Genomic DNA, 16,057 nt, shown 5'->3' on the forward strand with positions numbered 1-16,057 from the left:
TCATAATTGTGTATGATAATCTCTCAATAATATAAATCAGCTTGGCTGCACTATTTTGTACAGCAATGGTTCTCAACCTGTGGGTCGGGACCCCAGGGGGGTCCCCCAAATTATGTTGGGGGGTCCCCAGGTGATTAGCTTAATGTGCAACATTGTTTTCTCACTCAACAGTAAACAAACCAACATACAGTATAAGAGTATACAGGGTATCTGCACAAGTGACAATTTAAGGACTTTTAAGACCTTTTTAATACCTCTAAAATGAAATCGGAAAAAATACCATTAGGCTACTGTGTGAAAAGTAATCAACAAACTATTCTATTAAACATAAAGGCCAAATTGTCAAATATTACCAAAGAAAGAGGAAAACATTGTGGAAATAGACGATCTACAAGCTCAAAGCGTAAGGCGTTGTGAGCTTGTAGATTAGCTATTTTCACAATATTTATCTGTGGAACCCAAGTCAATTAAAGGAGCATTTCACCCCTGGAAGAACTTACAGTCACTCAATGTTAATCATATTTGTAGTAGATAACAGTAGCAAAATTTAAAATTTGCACTATGGCCAGAAAAATATAGAAGTCTGTGTGTTTGACTAGGGATTGACTGGACTGCTGCATTACTACAATGACCATAATGCTTTGGGGCACTGCCCTTCCTTTGGGGGGGGGGCTGCGTGGGGGTGTGGTCTACATTGTAGTCAGGAAATAAGGTGAGATAAAGACACTATGAGTCAAATGACTCATAGTCTCTGAGGATTTGGATACAAATCTAAAAATACAGATAAAACACAAAAAACACACCAGGATCATATTTATGGGTCCTAGACCTAGATAAAAATAGGGGTTTGATGCAAAATCTGCGAAATGTCCCTTTACAATTGAATGCCTCAACTCCTACAATTCCAAGAGCTTGTCAGGGTGGGGGGTCCCCAGTTCAAATAGTTTGCCAAATAGCTGATCTACAAGCTCACAACGCATCACGACGAGTTGTGAGCTTGTAGATCACCTATATTTGCCAAAGAGATGAGTGTACTGTAGACTGGGAAAAGGGCGTACCTCGTACAGTTTACAAAGTATAGAGGGTTTAAAATATCAATAAAGTAATTGTTTTCTACAGTATGTATAGTAAAACCATCTTCTGTTAAGATGATAAAAAGTCTTCTGATTGTGAGTCAGATCATTGGTAATGTTTTGATTTTATCTCATTCAAAACATGTTTAATATTCAGAATAAGTGAAATATAAAGCGTGGACAGTGAGAGTGGTTACACTTCAACCTGTTTCTCAGTTTACCAGCAACATGACTGGAGCTGCTCATTGATATGAGACTTGACTGCCAGTCACTGTTATAGAGTAGTATCACTATGATAGTCAAATAATGCAATAGTTGTTGGATCATTTACATTTTACATAAATAAATATGTGAAAATGTATTTATTTTGTATTAAAACTGCAAATATTAATACAAGAGGTGATTTGGGAAGCTCATGACCTTAATAATAACTCTTGGGATTTAACAGAAAAGGTCATATGTGTATGACTTGAAACATCCAGCAATGTAAAATACAATAGTCATTCATTGTGAAGACTTATTAGATCCATTCAATTTGTGTTGAATCTGAAAACGCATCAGAGAACATGAAGTGGAATATGTTTGATACTCACCAAGATCTTCATATTCATAATGCATAAAAAGAAAAAGAAAAACACATTTGTTTAGACAACTGATATTTTATACATAAAGATGGTCTAAGAAATTAAATCATTAAATAAATTAGACTGTGAGGTTGTACAAGCAGCAGGCAAGTAATCAACCTCGCAAGGCCATATATATCATGACATATATAAGTAACGTTAACAAAACAAAACAAAACCTACTTTTGCATATCAAGGTTGAATGAGAATCGATGTAAAGCCCAAAATATATATTAATTTGTTTATACTGTGCGACGGTGTCGCGCAGGGAAAGGCTCTGGCGCAGTGACTCGCCCCAAAACACCCTCACCCCCAGGTTGACCAGCGGTTCTTGTATTCTTGTATTTGTTTTACTGAGGATAAGGGTAGAAATAGGTTTAGGATTAGGTATAGTTTTACTGAGGTTAAAGACGGGGAGCCGTGATTTTCAGCGATTCCCCTCCCCCCCTTAAACATAATCATCAGGTATTATGGTTATACTAGGAGGAAGTTTTTTTTCAAAAAAGTGTACAGAAATTGTTAAAATTGTGTTTTTATGTGGACACGCCTCCAGTTCATTAAGTATACCTGGTTCTCACCTTGGCACCACCCACCTGTCCTAGTCCCTCCTCCTCCTCATGCCCACACCTGTTGTGTTATGATAATGAGGGGGCGGGTATATTTTTACTATGTCACTAAAGGGCTGTTTTTCTATTGGCACGTTTGACCCTCGAGGTTTCAGCCTCCAGGTAGAAACTCAAAATAGTCAGAGAAGACATAAAACACCATAAAACACCACCAGGGGGCTTAATGAAGTTCTATCAACCTCAGAGACACATGAAAAACAGAAAAAGTGCAAAACCATGGCACCATATCTTTAAGATTAGAAATAAGGTTAGGGTTAGGCATAGTTCACTGATATGTTTAGGAACACCAGGTGAATACCGCCGGATTTTCCCCGGGGCGACTGTGTTTTGGGAATAGCGCAGCAGTTCACTCATGCCCACTTTATTCATTTCATTTTTGGCAAGCAACATCTCTGCATGATATAGTAGATCATATAGTTATCTATAAAAACAGGAACAGATTGCATCTGTGATAAAGTGGAAAGAAGCGCAGCTCTAACGTAACAAGGTGTAATGATCAGTTGGGTGCATGTATGCAGTGCAAACATGCATGTGACGTTAATTATAATTTATGGCCGGTAAATTGATTCTTTGGCTGGTAAAATATAATCCTGCCGGCCATGGTGGCCGGCCCAAAAAATGCCTAGCGGAAACCCTGGTTCAGTACTTGAATCAATCTATTGTCTGATGTCAAGATTATTTGCTATTCATGTCAACTGTTTCTGCAGTCAATGCCATTTATTATTAACCAGCCTTGTGGGCACCAACTTGTCATATTTTTAATGTTTGGGTTAGGGTTTGGGTTAGGTTTATCCTACATAATAATCTTCTGATTAATTTATTTAATCTTCCTCAGTATGCCATCATTTATATCTGGTGTTAACATGCATTCTGTATCAGTATAATAGGGAGAGCACATGTAAGTGCAAAATGTAAACACATAGGATGGATTGTGATGATTGGAATGTAATCACATGTCAGACCACATCAGAGACTGCTCTGACACACAGAGTGATGTGAGTGGGACGTAATGAGTCCAAGAAATTATGTGTTCTTGTTCCTGAGGTTGTGTGTATGCATTTGTCTTTAAAGGAGAGTTCCAGTCATTTTAGGTGTTTGCTTTGATGTGTTGCTAATCACTCACCAACATACCAGGGGCAGTTGACTTTTTTCATAGAAGCCCCTGTTGTCCATTGTGGAGACCCCTTCCACTGGCATAATTGAGAAATGTGGATAAACGAAAATCGCCTATGTTAGCACCTCCAAAGTTTTTTTTCCACTAATCCTCATTATACAGTGTCCTGACACTCAAACATGCACTGAATGTCCCTTATGAGCTGCCGTTCATGCAGAACGACATGGAGCTGGCTGCTTGTTTCTCTCACAGAATCTGGCAACACCAAGGACTAGCTTCACGACGTTCTGCATGAACGGCAGCTCATAAGGGACATTCAGTGCATTTGAGTGTCAGTACACTGCATAATGAGGATTAGTGGAACTTTGGAGCTGCTAAAATAGGTGATTTTTGTTTATCCGCATTACTCCATTATGCCAGTGGAAGGGGTCTCCACAATGGACAACAGGGGCTTCTATGAAAAAAGTCAACTGCCCCTGGTATGTTGGTGAGTGATTAGCGACACATCAAAGCAAACACCTAGAATGACTGGAACTCTCCTTTAACAGTTTATTTATAGTTTGTGGCTACAATAATTAGAATATGTTTTATTTGATGATCATTTGTGAGCCTAACTACCATTTAACTGGGTCTGGAAGATCCTATAGCACAGTGTCATACAAACATACATGAGAGATTAACATGATCACATTATTGTAGGATACATACATGGTTACATTCTGAGCTGAATCTATGTTCTGCCATGTAGACCTGTAAACTACACTATGTAACTTTCTTAGTGAATAAAATGTTATCTTGACCAATCTGGTAGAGTATGTTAATACAATATAATTGGTGGTTATAAACACAATGGTGGTGGTTGTATTTGGTCTCCCTGCTCTTCTGTTGGGTAAGGTGGGTCTGACCTACTGGTAGACAAGTGGTACTACATGAAGGTCAACATTCCCTTTCTCTCCTGTGTAAGAAGACACACTCTATTAGCTCTGTGGTAGAAATGTCAGCACTTGCGCAGGTGACCTGGGTTTGAATCTCGGGTAAGACATGAGAGTTACAGAGTGTAGCTTTAACGTATCCTTCAATATGATTGGATGACTTGTCATCAATGAAGTCCTCATCATCACCATTATATGAAAGCACAGTGTAATTTATACATGGAGAGAAGAGATAAACATGATTACATCATTATATATACATATCGTTGCTGTCGGGCAGAAACCATGTATCTCCGTATTTTAACTTTTATGTTTGTTTGTTATTTTGTATCTGAATCAGAATGCCTTAATTCATCATACTACAATGTCACGCAAAAATCGCAAAAATAACCGATCTACAAGCTCATAACGCGTTGCACCGTGACACGATGTGAGCTTGCAGATTGGCTATTTTTGCTAAATTTTTTTAAAGTGGTTAAAGGGCAAGACCACTTTGGTAGAGGTTTGGGTTGTGTAATTACCTTTCCATGATGTAACTCCAAAGGTGGGCAAGAAATAAAAAATAATTGCTCCATTGATTAGAAATTGATAATTCAAAATATGCTCCTCATTGACTTACATTGTACGGTAAAACTGCTCTCAAAGTCACTCTTTTAGCACAAAAACGAACGCAAACAAAGTTGATTCAGACAATATAGAACATCACCAAACCCAGTACTGTTTTTCTTTTTTATAAAAATGTCAACTTCCTGTTGATTTTGCCATTTTTAATAAGTAGAAAACCGGACTGGATCGGCGGATCCGGATCCAGATCTTCAAATAGTAAAATCAACAGGAAGTTGACATTTTTATTAAAAAAACAAACAGTACTGGGTTTGGTGATGTTCTATATTGTCTGAATCAGCTATCTTTGGGTTAATTTATGTGCTTAAAGAGTGACTTTGAGAGCTGTTTTACCGTACAATGTAAGTCAATGAGGAGCATATTTTGAATTATCAATTTCTAATCAATGGAGCAATTATTTTTTATTTCTTGTAAATATTTGATTTAGAGTATTAACAATAGCTTGTGACTAAATAATGACTACATTAGATCCTTTAGAACACAGTCACATTCCTTTTTTCAATGTCCTGAAAAGTAACAGTGTTGTATGTACAAGGTTTCCACCCGACAGCTACAATATCACGGTTAATGATAATGCACAGTGACAGTAGGTCACTTACGTGTTAATCCCACAGCAATCTCCTCCTCCTGTTCTCCATGTTTGACCTGACAGATGTAAACCCCATCATCATCTGTCTTTCTGTAGCCTCTCAGTGTCAGAGACACATTGCCTTTCTTCAGCTCCTGGACGTTCAGGGTCAATTTGCCCTCGTAGCCCCTCCCCTCTATCACCTGACCATTCTTATACAGGTAAATACACTCTGACTCCTTAAACCACCTGATTGTCATGGAAGACGCGCTGGTCTCAGGAGAGAGGTGACACGGGAGGATGACATTAGAACCTATCCAACCCACAGCACTGCCTTCAGTGACGAGTTTAAAGTCACCTGGAGTGAAAAAAAGACAGAGTTAGTGAAAAAAGAATTTTCTTCATTCAGGATGGAAAATAGAGTTGTCCTTTAAGTTGTCATTTAGGTTTAGCATGAGGGAGAGGGTCTACTCTAAGTACTCTCTACAGCAGGGGTCTCCAAGGTTTTTCGGGTCAAGGACCCCTTAGGGAGAGATGAAGCAGGGACCCCCACTACATATTGTATAACATTTGTGTTGCAGATGAAACGTTTTCATAGATTTCATAGATAGCTTCATAGACTTGTTTGACAGCACTGTCATCAGTGTATTTATCAGACATTTAAAACTCTCAGTACTTAGTAAAGTTGACCCTAGGCTCTGTACTTGGTCTGCTCTTTTCCCCTCTAATCTACACTTTGTGTACACACTTTAGTCTACACTTTGTTGTGAAAACGCCTCCATCGAGACTACTCTGATCTAATCCAAGGGAGTTGGAGGAGGAGCAACACTCTAAAATCGTGTATTTTAGTTTGGTTTGTTCATTTGAGATGACAACAGCAACAAAGGTTAGTAGTAGACCTATATTTGAGAATAGCAGTTACTATTCCAGTGGTCTATCCTCCGTCCACGACGTTTTACATCTTCACTTTGAGACCAGCGCTACTTCTCCGCCTGTCTCTCTCTCTCTCTCTGTCTATGGTGCCACCGCGTGTGTGCGTGTGTGTAGAGGGGGAGGGGCGGGGAGTTATAGCTGCACCCTGACAGTGCGTTACAGAGAGTATAGGCCTACTTCTCTATACCACAGAGAGACAATACTTCTCCATACAATGGCGATCGGATCGGTGAATTTACCCCGTGATCACAGCACATAGATCCAGCAGCCCATTAATTCGCTAGGTGTGAGTCGGGAGCCTTTGAAAATGTTGTTGAGGTGCGAATTTAAAGTAGTTTTAAATCTATGTGTGTGCCTGCGTGTGCGTGTGCGAGGCCGTCCAGTGAGCATTGCACCCCTGTTGAATACATGTCAAAGTTGGCGCAATTATGTCGAATGATGACGATCTAATACTCAAGTAAAGTACAGATCCTCAGAATCTGTACTTAAGTACAGTACTCAAGTGCATTTACTCTGTTACTGTCCACCACTGTTCTTGTATGAATATATCTTTTCACTGTTTACGTATTACTTCTTGAAATGTGAACCACATATCTCCCTCCTCATATCAGGTGATCATGGTTCATCTATCAGCAAATAAAAAACTGTGTTGTGACCTACCATGAACTCTGGCCTCTGCCATGTCTCCTGTATAGAAGAAAAATAGCCAAATTACCATCACATTTATCTGTAAATAGTTTGTGATTTGTGAGCTGTAATCTTCTTCATGAGAATGGAGATTACTTTCTCTGCATTTGGTCACAACCAACAGTTCGTACCGACTGTTGTTTCCTGCTCACAAACCCTGAAACCTACAGTGGTTCTGCAGTCAGATTTCTTCCATTATTAAAGGTTGAAAAATGTTTAGAGAATCTCTTACCTTTCGCTGCTTGGCATACGCTTTAGACTTGAAAAACGTATTCATACAAATCCTCACACATTACTGACTCCTATACAACTAACCAGCGTGAACACAAGTGACAGTTATTTATTAATGAATTAATGTTAGATTCTTATCCGTAGTTAATCATTAACTTCCAAGTAGTCAAGTCACAAAGTGACTGAGGGTTAAAGTCCACTGCTCCACTGCGAACAGCCTTCTACCATGCAGTTGGGGAAGCCTGTAGCCCAAATAGGGGCGAGGCTTCCCCTATTGGGCGGGCGCGCGGGCGGGGACTTCTTTCCTCTACAATAGAAGAGTTAGGACGTCACATTCTAATCCAGCCCGAATACCCTTAGCACCAGCCTCAGTGGCGTATTTCGCTTATCGTTGGACTACCGATCCACTACCTCTGGGAGTCTGGGTTCGACTCCCGCTTGGGACAATGCTTTTTCAAACAACCTCAGACTATTTTTTTTCGCCGATAAAGTATAGTTTTGGACCATGGCGGAGGCGCGCCGACTCCTACTTCTAATCAGGTCATCCTTGAGTCTAAGTTGACGTTTGTGCCAAATGGCACATATTATGAGATATCACGTTTCACAAGGGGTTGGGACGGACGGACGGACGGACGGACGGATATAAAATGTATATACTAACTAGGTTAATGCTCAAATATGCGGACCCCTCAACCTACACAGTATTCTATATGGCCACAACAGGGCCCCCGAACCTCCTACTGTATAGGGCCATTTTAGAAAGTAAAACATGTGCGATAAAATGTCTACAGGTGCTTTCTTGACCCAAAAATGACTTATTACTGTGTTTGTGTGCTCATCTGACTGAGAGCCCATTCTGGCTAGCAGGGGCCCTGAAGAATAACTGACCCAGGGGCCCCCGCAAGTCTTATTCCGTCCCTGGACGGATGGACAAAAAAAGTTAGAATATGGAAATAGGTTAATAGAAGGTTTCTGCCCGACAACAACAAAATGCCTTCTAAATCCTAGGAGTTTTCTGGAAAACGTAGGTTGCTATTATATATTTAGCTAAAATGTAAAATGACAGATGCTTTCCTGGTTTGAATGGGATACAACAACAGTGCCTGGGGATTGTTGGACAGCAGCACCAACACATCAACAGTGTCCTGTAATAAATCACCATGGAACAACAGTGTGCTACAGTGAGGGCTTTCAATTATAACCTATTGGCTCCCAAGTATAGCGATTCCAAACACTGTGGCTGCTACGCTCTGCTGGCCTTGATCTCTCACACACACACACACACACACACACACACACACACACACACACACACACACACACACACACACACACACACACACACACACACACACACACACACACACACACACACACACACACACACACACACACACACACACACACACACGCCTCATAAAGGGATAGTTCACTCCAAAAAAAACTTTTTTTCTATCGATTAGTCACCCCATGGACACTTGAATTCATGGATATTAGTTTTGTTTTTGTCGTACTCCTAAGCCAACAATTTGATGACCAGCGGACCGGTAGGCAGCGGTTCCGGTAGGAGACACAGAGACTCTTTGTGTCTCCTACCGGAACCGCTGCCGGTCATCAAATCAAATTTTGGGGGTGAACTATCCCTTTAAGTACAATTTTGAGGTACTTGTACTTAACCTGAGTAGGCCTATGCCATTTTCTTTCGATTCTAAATACTTCATCTCAGAGGCAAATATTGTACTTCTGGGTTTTGAACCAAGAGCCTTCAACTTATCTACTTATACCTCTTTTGCCACAGAGGCACGAAAGACAAAAGTGAGAATGATATAAACTTTATAGACTTTAGATGGAGATTGTAAATGGTCAAAGGGAGGTCTTGAACCAAGAATCATCTGCTTACAAACCCCTGACATATCTCTTGTGTCACAGTGGAATGAAAGATATGAGTGAATACCACATTTTCACTGTAACTTCTTCAATTTAAATGGAGAGTGAAGATCTTCCTAATAGTATTCTTGAACTGCAGGCCGCCTGCATTTTCACACCTGCAGCAGGCCTTCGGTTTATAAAGCCCTTGACACATCTCTTGTGCTACAGAAGCCAGTGAGTACCAGGCAAGACATTTGGCGCTGATTAGCCGCAGACAGACACACAGAAAACATTAACAATGTTTATAAAGCAGTGAATTTGTTTAATTTATACATATAAATAAAGCAGCAATCTCTCTTGACCTTTTAAACTAAATGTTTTCAAAAGTCAGCCAACAAAACCTGAGTGATATGTAATATGTATTATTTCTTACACAATAATTTGGTATAATATTACTGTTTTGGCAGAGTAATACCTTACACTACTCGTTACTGGGTAAAACTATAATATAACCGTAATATATTAAAAGTAACTCGTTACTGACCAACACTGCACACAACAGTTACCTACAGTACACGCCTGCACCTGAACACACAACACAGTTACACACTGTCCTGCTGACCCAGAACAGTCAAACACATGCACGCACGCACGCAGGCACGCACGCACGCACGCACGCACGCACGCAGGCAGGCAGGCAGGCAGGCAGGCAGGCAGGCAGGCAGGCAGGCACGCACGCACGCACGCACGCACGCACGCACGCACGCACACACACACACACACACACACACACACACACACACACACACACACACACACACACACACACACACACACACACACACACACAGCAGAGCAGCCCTGCCTGAAGCCTTGGAGGTAGATGAGCAGCAGAGACCCGGGTACGGATCCCAGGGCATTACATACAATAGGGTCATGTCAGAACTTGTCAGAATTGGACCCCCACATTGATATGTTGGGCCGCGGACCACCATCTGAAAATGTTTTGTGCTAGGGACCCCCAGAAGAGATTTGTGTATACAATACTAATCTTCAAAATTGTTGAAACACTTTCAAGATTTTTCAAAAATGTGATTTTTGAATAGCCAACGTATAAAATATGGATAAAGGGGTGAAAATGATTGAGATGCTGTATTAAAAAACATTGCTTTTCGGGACCGGAAATTCCAAGATGGTGGATTTGAATTCACAGAAAAAGTGTCTTGAAAACGGGTCTGTAGAAACCAATGGGTGACCTCACTGTTCCCTTGGTCCATATTATTTTACAGTCTATGGGTGTAACTCACATTGACTCTCCTGTGGCTGCTCTTGATGGTTCTGATCTCCTGTAGGGGGCGCTCCATCTGCTCCTGGTTCAGCTCCTAAAAACCCCTCTGGACCGAAGGCATGTAGGCCGGGGGGAGTCGTACCGACAACCAAGGGCGTATCGTCATAGGCCAACGGGGCCATGGCCCGGTCTATAAAACTCTGCTCCCCCAGGGGAAAGAAAAACAAAAAAATCAACATAACAACATTAGCACCCCTCACCCTATTCTGTTGTTGCCAACCACAGAAATTCGCCTTTGTTTTCAAATCGGGCTTATTTGCATTCGGCCAAATTGTTAATGGGTGGCCATTAGAAAACGGTTTCCCCGTCAAACCGGTTCTCTTGCCAGGCACCAGCGGCTGCTGGTGGGGGGCCAGTGGGGCCACAACCAGCAGCGCCCACCACAACGCCAGACCCGCCACCACCAGCAACCATCTCCGCAGCCAGCAGCACCATAAGTGCGCCCCTGCTCCCCGGATTCCAGCGGCGCAGTTGCGCCTACAGACCTCTCTGCTATCGACGAGCCAGCAACTCAACCCAAACTAAGCCGCTTCCCAACTATACTTGCATATTGTGTTTTATTCACGTTTCTCTCGCTTGCATTAACGCTGATGGTAATTCTCAATAGACTGTCACTTATCAGCCATCGTTGCGTGAGCCCCCACCCACCCCCCAGGGGGGGGGGTTAAGAATCTGGCCCGGTCCACGTTAGAACCCACCGTACGCTACTGCCGACAACCCTGTGAGGTATGTATTTGGCCGCAGACCCCCATCTCAAAATATGTTGTTTCAGGGACCCCCCAGAAGCAAAGATTTAAGTTAAAAATGTTCGCTTTAAACAATATATACATATATATTCAAAGATTTGCACAAATCTTTCACTATTTTTCAAAAATAGCAGATCTACAAGCTCATAGCGCGGCACTCAGTACCGCGCTATGAGCTTATATATCTTATATTTTTGAATAGCCAAAGTATAAAATAATGGTTAAAGTGGTTACACAGATGGTTTTAATGGGTTACAGAGATGCTCATAGGCCTGCGTCCTGCGTCTCTGACGCACAATATTGTGAAAGGACGCATTCATGACACCGTCCTGGCGTCCATGGGACGCACTAGAGTTGTCACCAACAACAGAGAAAAATATTTTTTTAAATCTCGGTATAAAAATATTTTTTTTACCGCGAATATTTTACAAATCCACGGGACACCACCATTTTGCATGGCCACGTACTACTTTATCCTACTTTATAAACAATAAAATCCACATAGAAAGACGATACAAATAACATTAATAATCCACGGGAGCCGCCATTTTGCGCATGCTCACGCAAGTGTAGTCAGACCTTAAAGGTGCTATGACATTCATTTTCACTTTTTTTACTTTTTATGTTTTATGACCTCAATTAGACCCAAAAAATCTGAACTTTGAACGTTCAGTGGATTTTCTGTGGTCTGGGGTTTTCTGAATAATTAGGCTGAAAAGTAATCTGAGCTTGGCCCTTCGGCAGTGAAGTCACAGGCCATTAATCCCGCCCACTCTCCTCCTCGCCCCTCCCCTCCCCTATCCTTTCCTTTGGGGGGGGGGGGGAGCAGAGGCGATGATTGACAGGCAAAATCCCTCAACAGCGACACCCGCAGGCAAAGATTTATTTTTTCATTGCAGTTGAAAAGGCTTTAGAAATGATGGAGTGGATTTTTTTGTTAAAACTTTTTATACATGTTTGAAGGACCATGACAAAGACTTTTAATGTGTGGTAAAACTGAACGTCATGAAACCTTTAAGACTGTTAAGGGTGTAAACACATGAACATTACCAGTAAAGCTTAACACAAAAGAAAAGAAGGTCATTGTGAATAGTCTGGATTTAATATGGAAAGTCTTTCCATTTGATGTCAGAACCACACCATAGCATCTCATCATGACATCACAGATTAAAGCTCATATATGTGCAGATGTTGTGGCTATAGAACATGTCTAAAGCTCTTTCACTCTACTCTGTATTTAACCCACCTGGACTGTTTGATTGATGTCTGTGTTGTGTTGCAGTGGGTGGAGAGACCACAGATGAAGACTCCTCTCTACCAGTGAGGAAGAGGAGACACAGTAAGAATCGAGCTCCAGATAGTGAGTCTATGCTGCTTTTACAAATAGTCTAGCAAGGAACATTATACGGTATGTGTTAATCTCAAAACATTTAAGTGCAATTAGTGCACAAGGTTTAAACATAGTGAATAAAGACAAATATAAAACCAACATTAAGCTAACCAACATAAACACCACCTAAGCTTTCTGGAAAACTATTATAAAATATGTGTTCAAGAATTACACAAAATGTATGATGCTATATACTGTACATAGCAACAAGAACCCCAAAAAGGGTTCCCGTCTTGAAAGGTATAGGGGTTCCCACCCTAAATGGGTTGAGAGACAGTGGAATATGTCTACAGTCTTTTTCTCTTGCTATTTGTTCACATTTTATCTTCCAATGTTGTCATTACCATTTCTCAAATGTGCTTTGTGTTCCCTGTTGCTCCCTGTTCCCTCACTATTGGTCTGGTGGTGTAGATTACCATGTGTTTCCTCTGACAAGAAATGTCACCAACCACTTCTTTACTAATTACTTGATTGATTCATGTATAGTATGATAAAATTAAGGATTAGGGTTATCAAACATGTCTGAAGATGACCAATTCGTCATCAGAACAGGACAGCAATTATGAGTCTTTCACACTATGCATGCAAAGAGTCTCTGAACAACACTTATGATGTGGCATTTTCACTGTATTCTTCCAATTGTGTTGTCTTTCAGTGGCAGCAGACAACATTGTTGACTCACCAGTGTCTCCCTCTGTGTCTGAGCTGAGACTGGTGCTACTGGGGAGGACTGTAGCTGTGAGGAACGCAGTAGGAAACACCATCCTGGGCAGGGAGGTGTTTGGTGCTGAGGCCAGCTCCTCTGAACTGAGCCAGAGGAGTAGGAGGAGAGAGGGTGACGTCTGTGGGAGACGGTTGGTGCTGGTGGACGCTCCAGACTTCTCTGGACGCTCACTGGAGGACACAAGGCAGGATGTGGGGCTGTGGGTACGTCTGTCTGCCCCGGGTCCCCATGCCTTCCTCCTGGTCATACCAGCAGCGTCCTCTGAAGGAGAGGTGAGAGGGATGATGGAGAAGATGCAGGAGGCGTTTGGAGAGAGCTGCTGGGAACACAGCATTGTCATCATTATCCACACTGACAGTGTGAAGAAGCAGAGTGTTGAGGATTTTCTCCAAGCAGGCAGTCAGGAACATCAGCAGCTCGTAGATAAATGTGGGAACAGATGCCACGTCCTCAACATTACAGACAGCAGCAATGCTGGTCAGGTTTCACAGCTGCTGGAGAAGATAGAGAGCATGGTGGCACGAAACACAGAGCGCTTCTACAGCACTCAGACCTACCAGGAGGCAGAGGCCCAGGTCAGAGAGATGGAGAGAAAGATTCAGAGGGACTTGGAGGAGAGGAGACACATGAAAGAGCAGGAGATGAGGGAGACGTTTGAGAAGGAGCTTAAGGACTCTCTGAAGAAGATAGAGGGATCCATCCAAGAGCACGAGGGAGACATCAGGAAGATCGACCATCGAACGAGTGAACTAGAGAGACAAATGAGGGAGGAGAGGGATGAAGAGAAGAAAAGAGAGCTGGAAGGAGAGCTGAGGAGGGAGTCTGAGAGAAGAGAGGAGATGGAGAGAAAGCTGGATAGGTTTAGAGCAAAGAGAGAGAATGAGAGGAGAGAGAGGGAGGAGAGACACACACAGGACATAGAGGAGATGAGAGAGACCTACGAAGCAGAGGCCAGAGTGGAAGCAGAGAGAAACCTGATGAAGGTTCTCCTGCCTGGGATCCAGAGGAACATCATGATCTCAAACACAAAGATGCAGAGAGAGTTGAAGAGACAAGTGGAGGAGAAGAACAGAGAGATGACAACACTGAGACAAACATTAAAGGAGAGCCACGACAGCCGTTATTCAGTGCTGGAGGAGTTGTATCAAGACTCACTGGACAAACGTCTGAAGTTACTGGGAAAACTGCCATCAGGAAATGAAGGGGAATACTTGTGAGGGGGAAGAAAGGAGAGCAGAAGCAGGGTTCATGGTATTAAATGTTTAGCTGCTGTACAGAACAGTCGGCCTATGTCAGTTTGGAAGAGCAACAATCTTTTAAAAATGTGAAACTGTATTGTCTTTTAACAATTATTGTCCACCTACTGTCTTAGTAACAGACATTGAGAGCCATTGTTAGTTACCAATATGTTTGGAAATTATCTCTTGTGGTATGAGTAGATATGATATCTACTTGGTAACTTGACCTCTGAATCTTAAAGGACGACTTCAACCTATCTTTATATAATTGGTCCTCACTAATGCTCATTATAATATAGCAGCACTTTTTGTCTACTCAGTCTGTGTATCAGAGGAGGGCTGTGGACAGTTCAAAGACCCGCCCAGGGCCGGACTGGGACCAAAATTCAGCCCTGGCATTTTGGTCCGGACCGGCCCACCCCCCCCCATTTTGTCAACGGGGGGGGGGGGGGGGGTTTCGCTGTTTCAGCCCAGCCCTGCACATGAACTCTGCGGCCGCACTGAGGCGCACTGAGAAAGCATCCTAGCCCAAACATTAACGTAACTAATAATTGGGCCGCGCGACTCGGATATGACCGTAATAACCCTAAAACATTTTTAAAAATATATTTTTCCAAAAAAAAAAGACGGGTTTCTGAAGTGCCCCCAGACACAAAATAATGACACAATTTTATGAGGAACATTAGTGAAGATCTATTATATGAAGATAGGTTGAAAACGGGTGAAGTCGTCCTTTAAGTACATGTAATATCTTAAAAGACATACACCTTTTTTTATAGTGGTGTTAATCCCGGTAGTTAACTTTATAGAGGGTAGCTCTGATATGCAAAGCTCACCTGCTTTATCTTTCGTTGCTAAATGTCTAATTAAGGAAGAACGTCTGTTCATTCAGTTTAACAAACAGTCTGTAAATATTGCTTGTAAATAGTTTTGGCAGTTTTTTCTAATTCATGTTATGGTGATGATTATGATTAAACTTCATCTTTCATATTAAACCCTCTTTCCTAACTAGTGTTACTTTATGTTCAGTCATATATTCATTGCTTTTTTTAATAGACTGTACATATATTACCCAGAAGGCCTGTACTCTACATAATTTTCATTTTCATATTCACTGTTGATAGTCTGTACATATATTCATTTCATATATTAATTGGTGATGACTGATGACAGTACATTTAATCTGTAATTATAATATGTAATTACAACAACCTTTGCTGAATGTTGGATGTGATTAATGCCTGAGGCTACTTACTGTACCTCCTGTTCCTCCTGTAACAGCGGTTCACAACCTTTTCTGGATCAGAAAAGGTTGTGTCCCAGTTTGGGAA

The 16,057-nt window shown here is 41.8% G+C and overlaps 2 protein-coding genes across 2 annotated transcripts; one reads left to right on the forward strand and one right to left on the reverse strand.

The window, feature by feature from the left end:
• Positions 1-956: 956 nt before the first annotated feature.
• Positions 957-7,517, reverse strand: LOC311058483 (selection and upkeep of intraepithelial T-cells protein 2-like). Its single transcript, XM_084075945.1, has 4 exons — positions 7,413-7,517; positions 7,154-7,180; positions 5,592-5,918; positions 957-1,672 (listed from the first exon to the last, which is right to left on the reverse strand). Exons 2-4 carry the CDS (start codon positions 7,173-7,175, stop codon positions 1,578-1,580), a joined length of 444 nt encoding a protein of 147 aa, XP_083932071.1. The 5' UTR covers positions 7,176-7,180; positions 7,413-7,517; the 3' UTR covers positions 957-1,577.
• A 5,093-nt stretch (positions 7,518-12,610) lies between these two features.
• On the forward strand, positions 12,611-14,880 carry LOC311058750 (GTPase IMAP family member 7-like). The gene is made up of 2 exons (XM_084076219.1): positions 12,611-12,734; positions 13,420-14,880. Coding segments are annotated over exons 1-2 (1,287 nt in total). The 5' UTR covers positions 12,611-12,733; the 3' UTR covers positions 14,706-14,880.
• Positions 14,881-16,057: the final 1,177 nt, after the last annotated feature.

The sequence above is a fragment of the Gymnoscopelus microlampas genome (genome assembly GCF_963454915.1).
Source record: "Gymnoscopelus microlampas genome assembly, chromosome: 13".
NCBI lineage: Eukaryota > Metazoa > Chordata > Actinopteri > Myctophiformes > Myctophidae > Gymnoscopelus > Gymnoscopelus microlampas.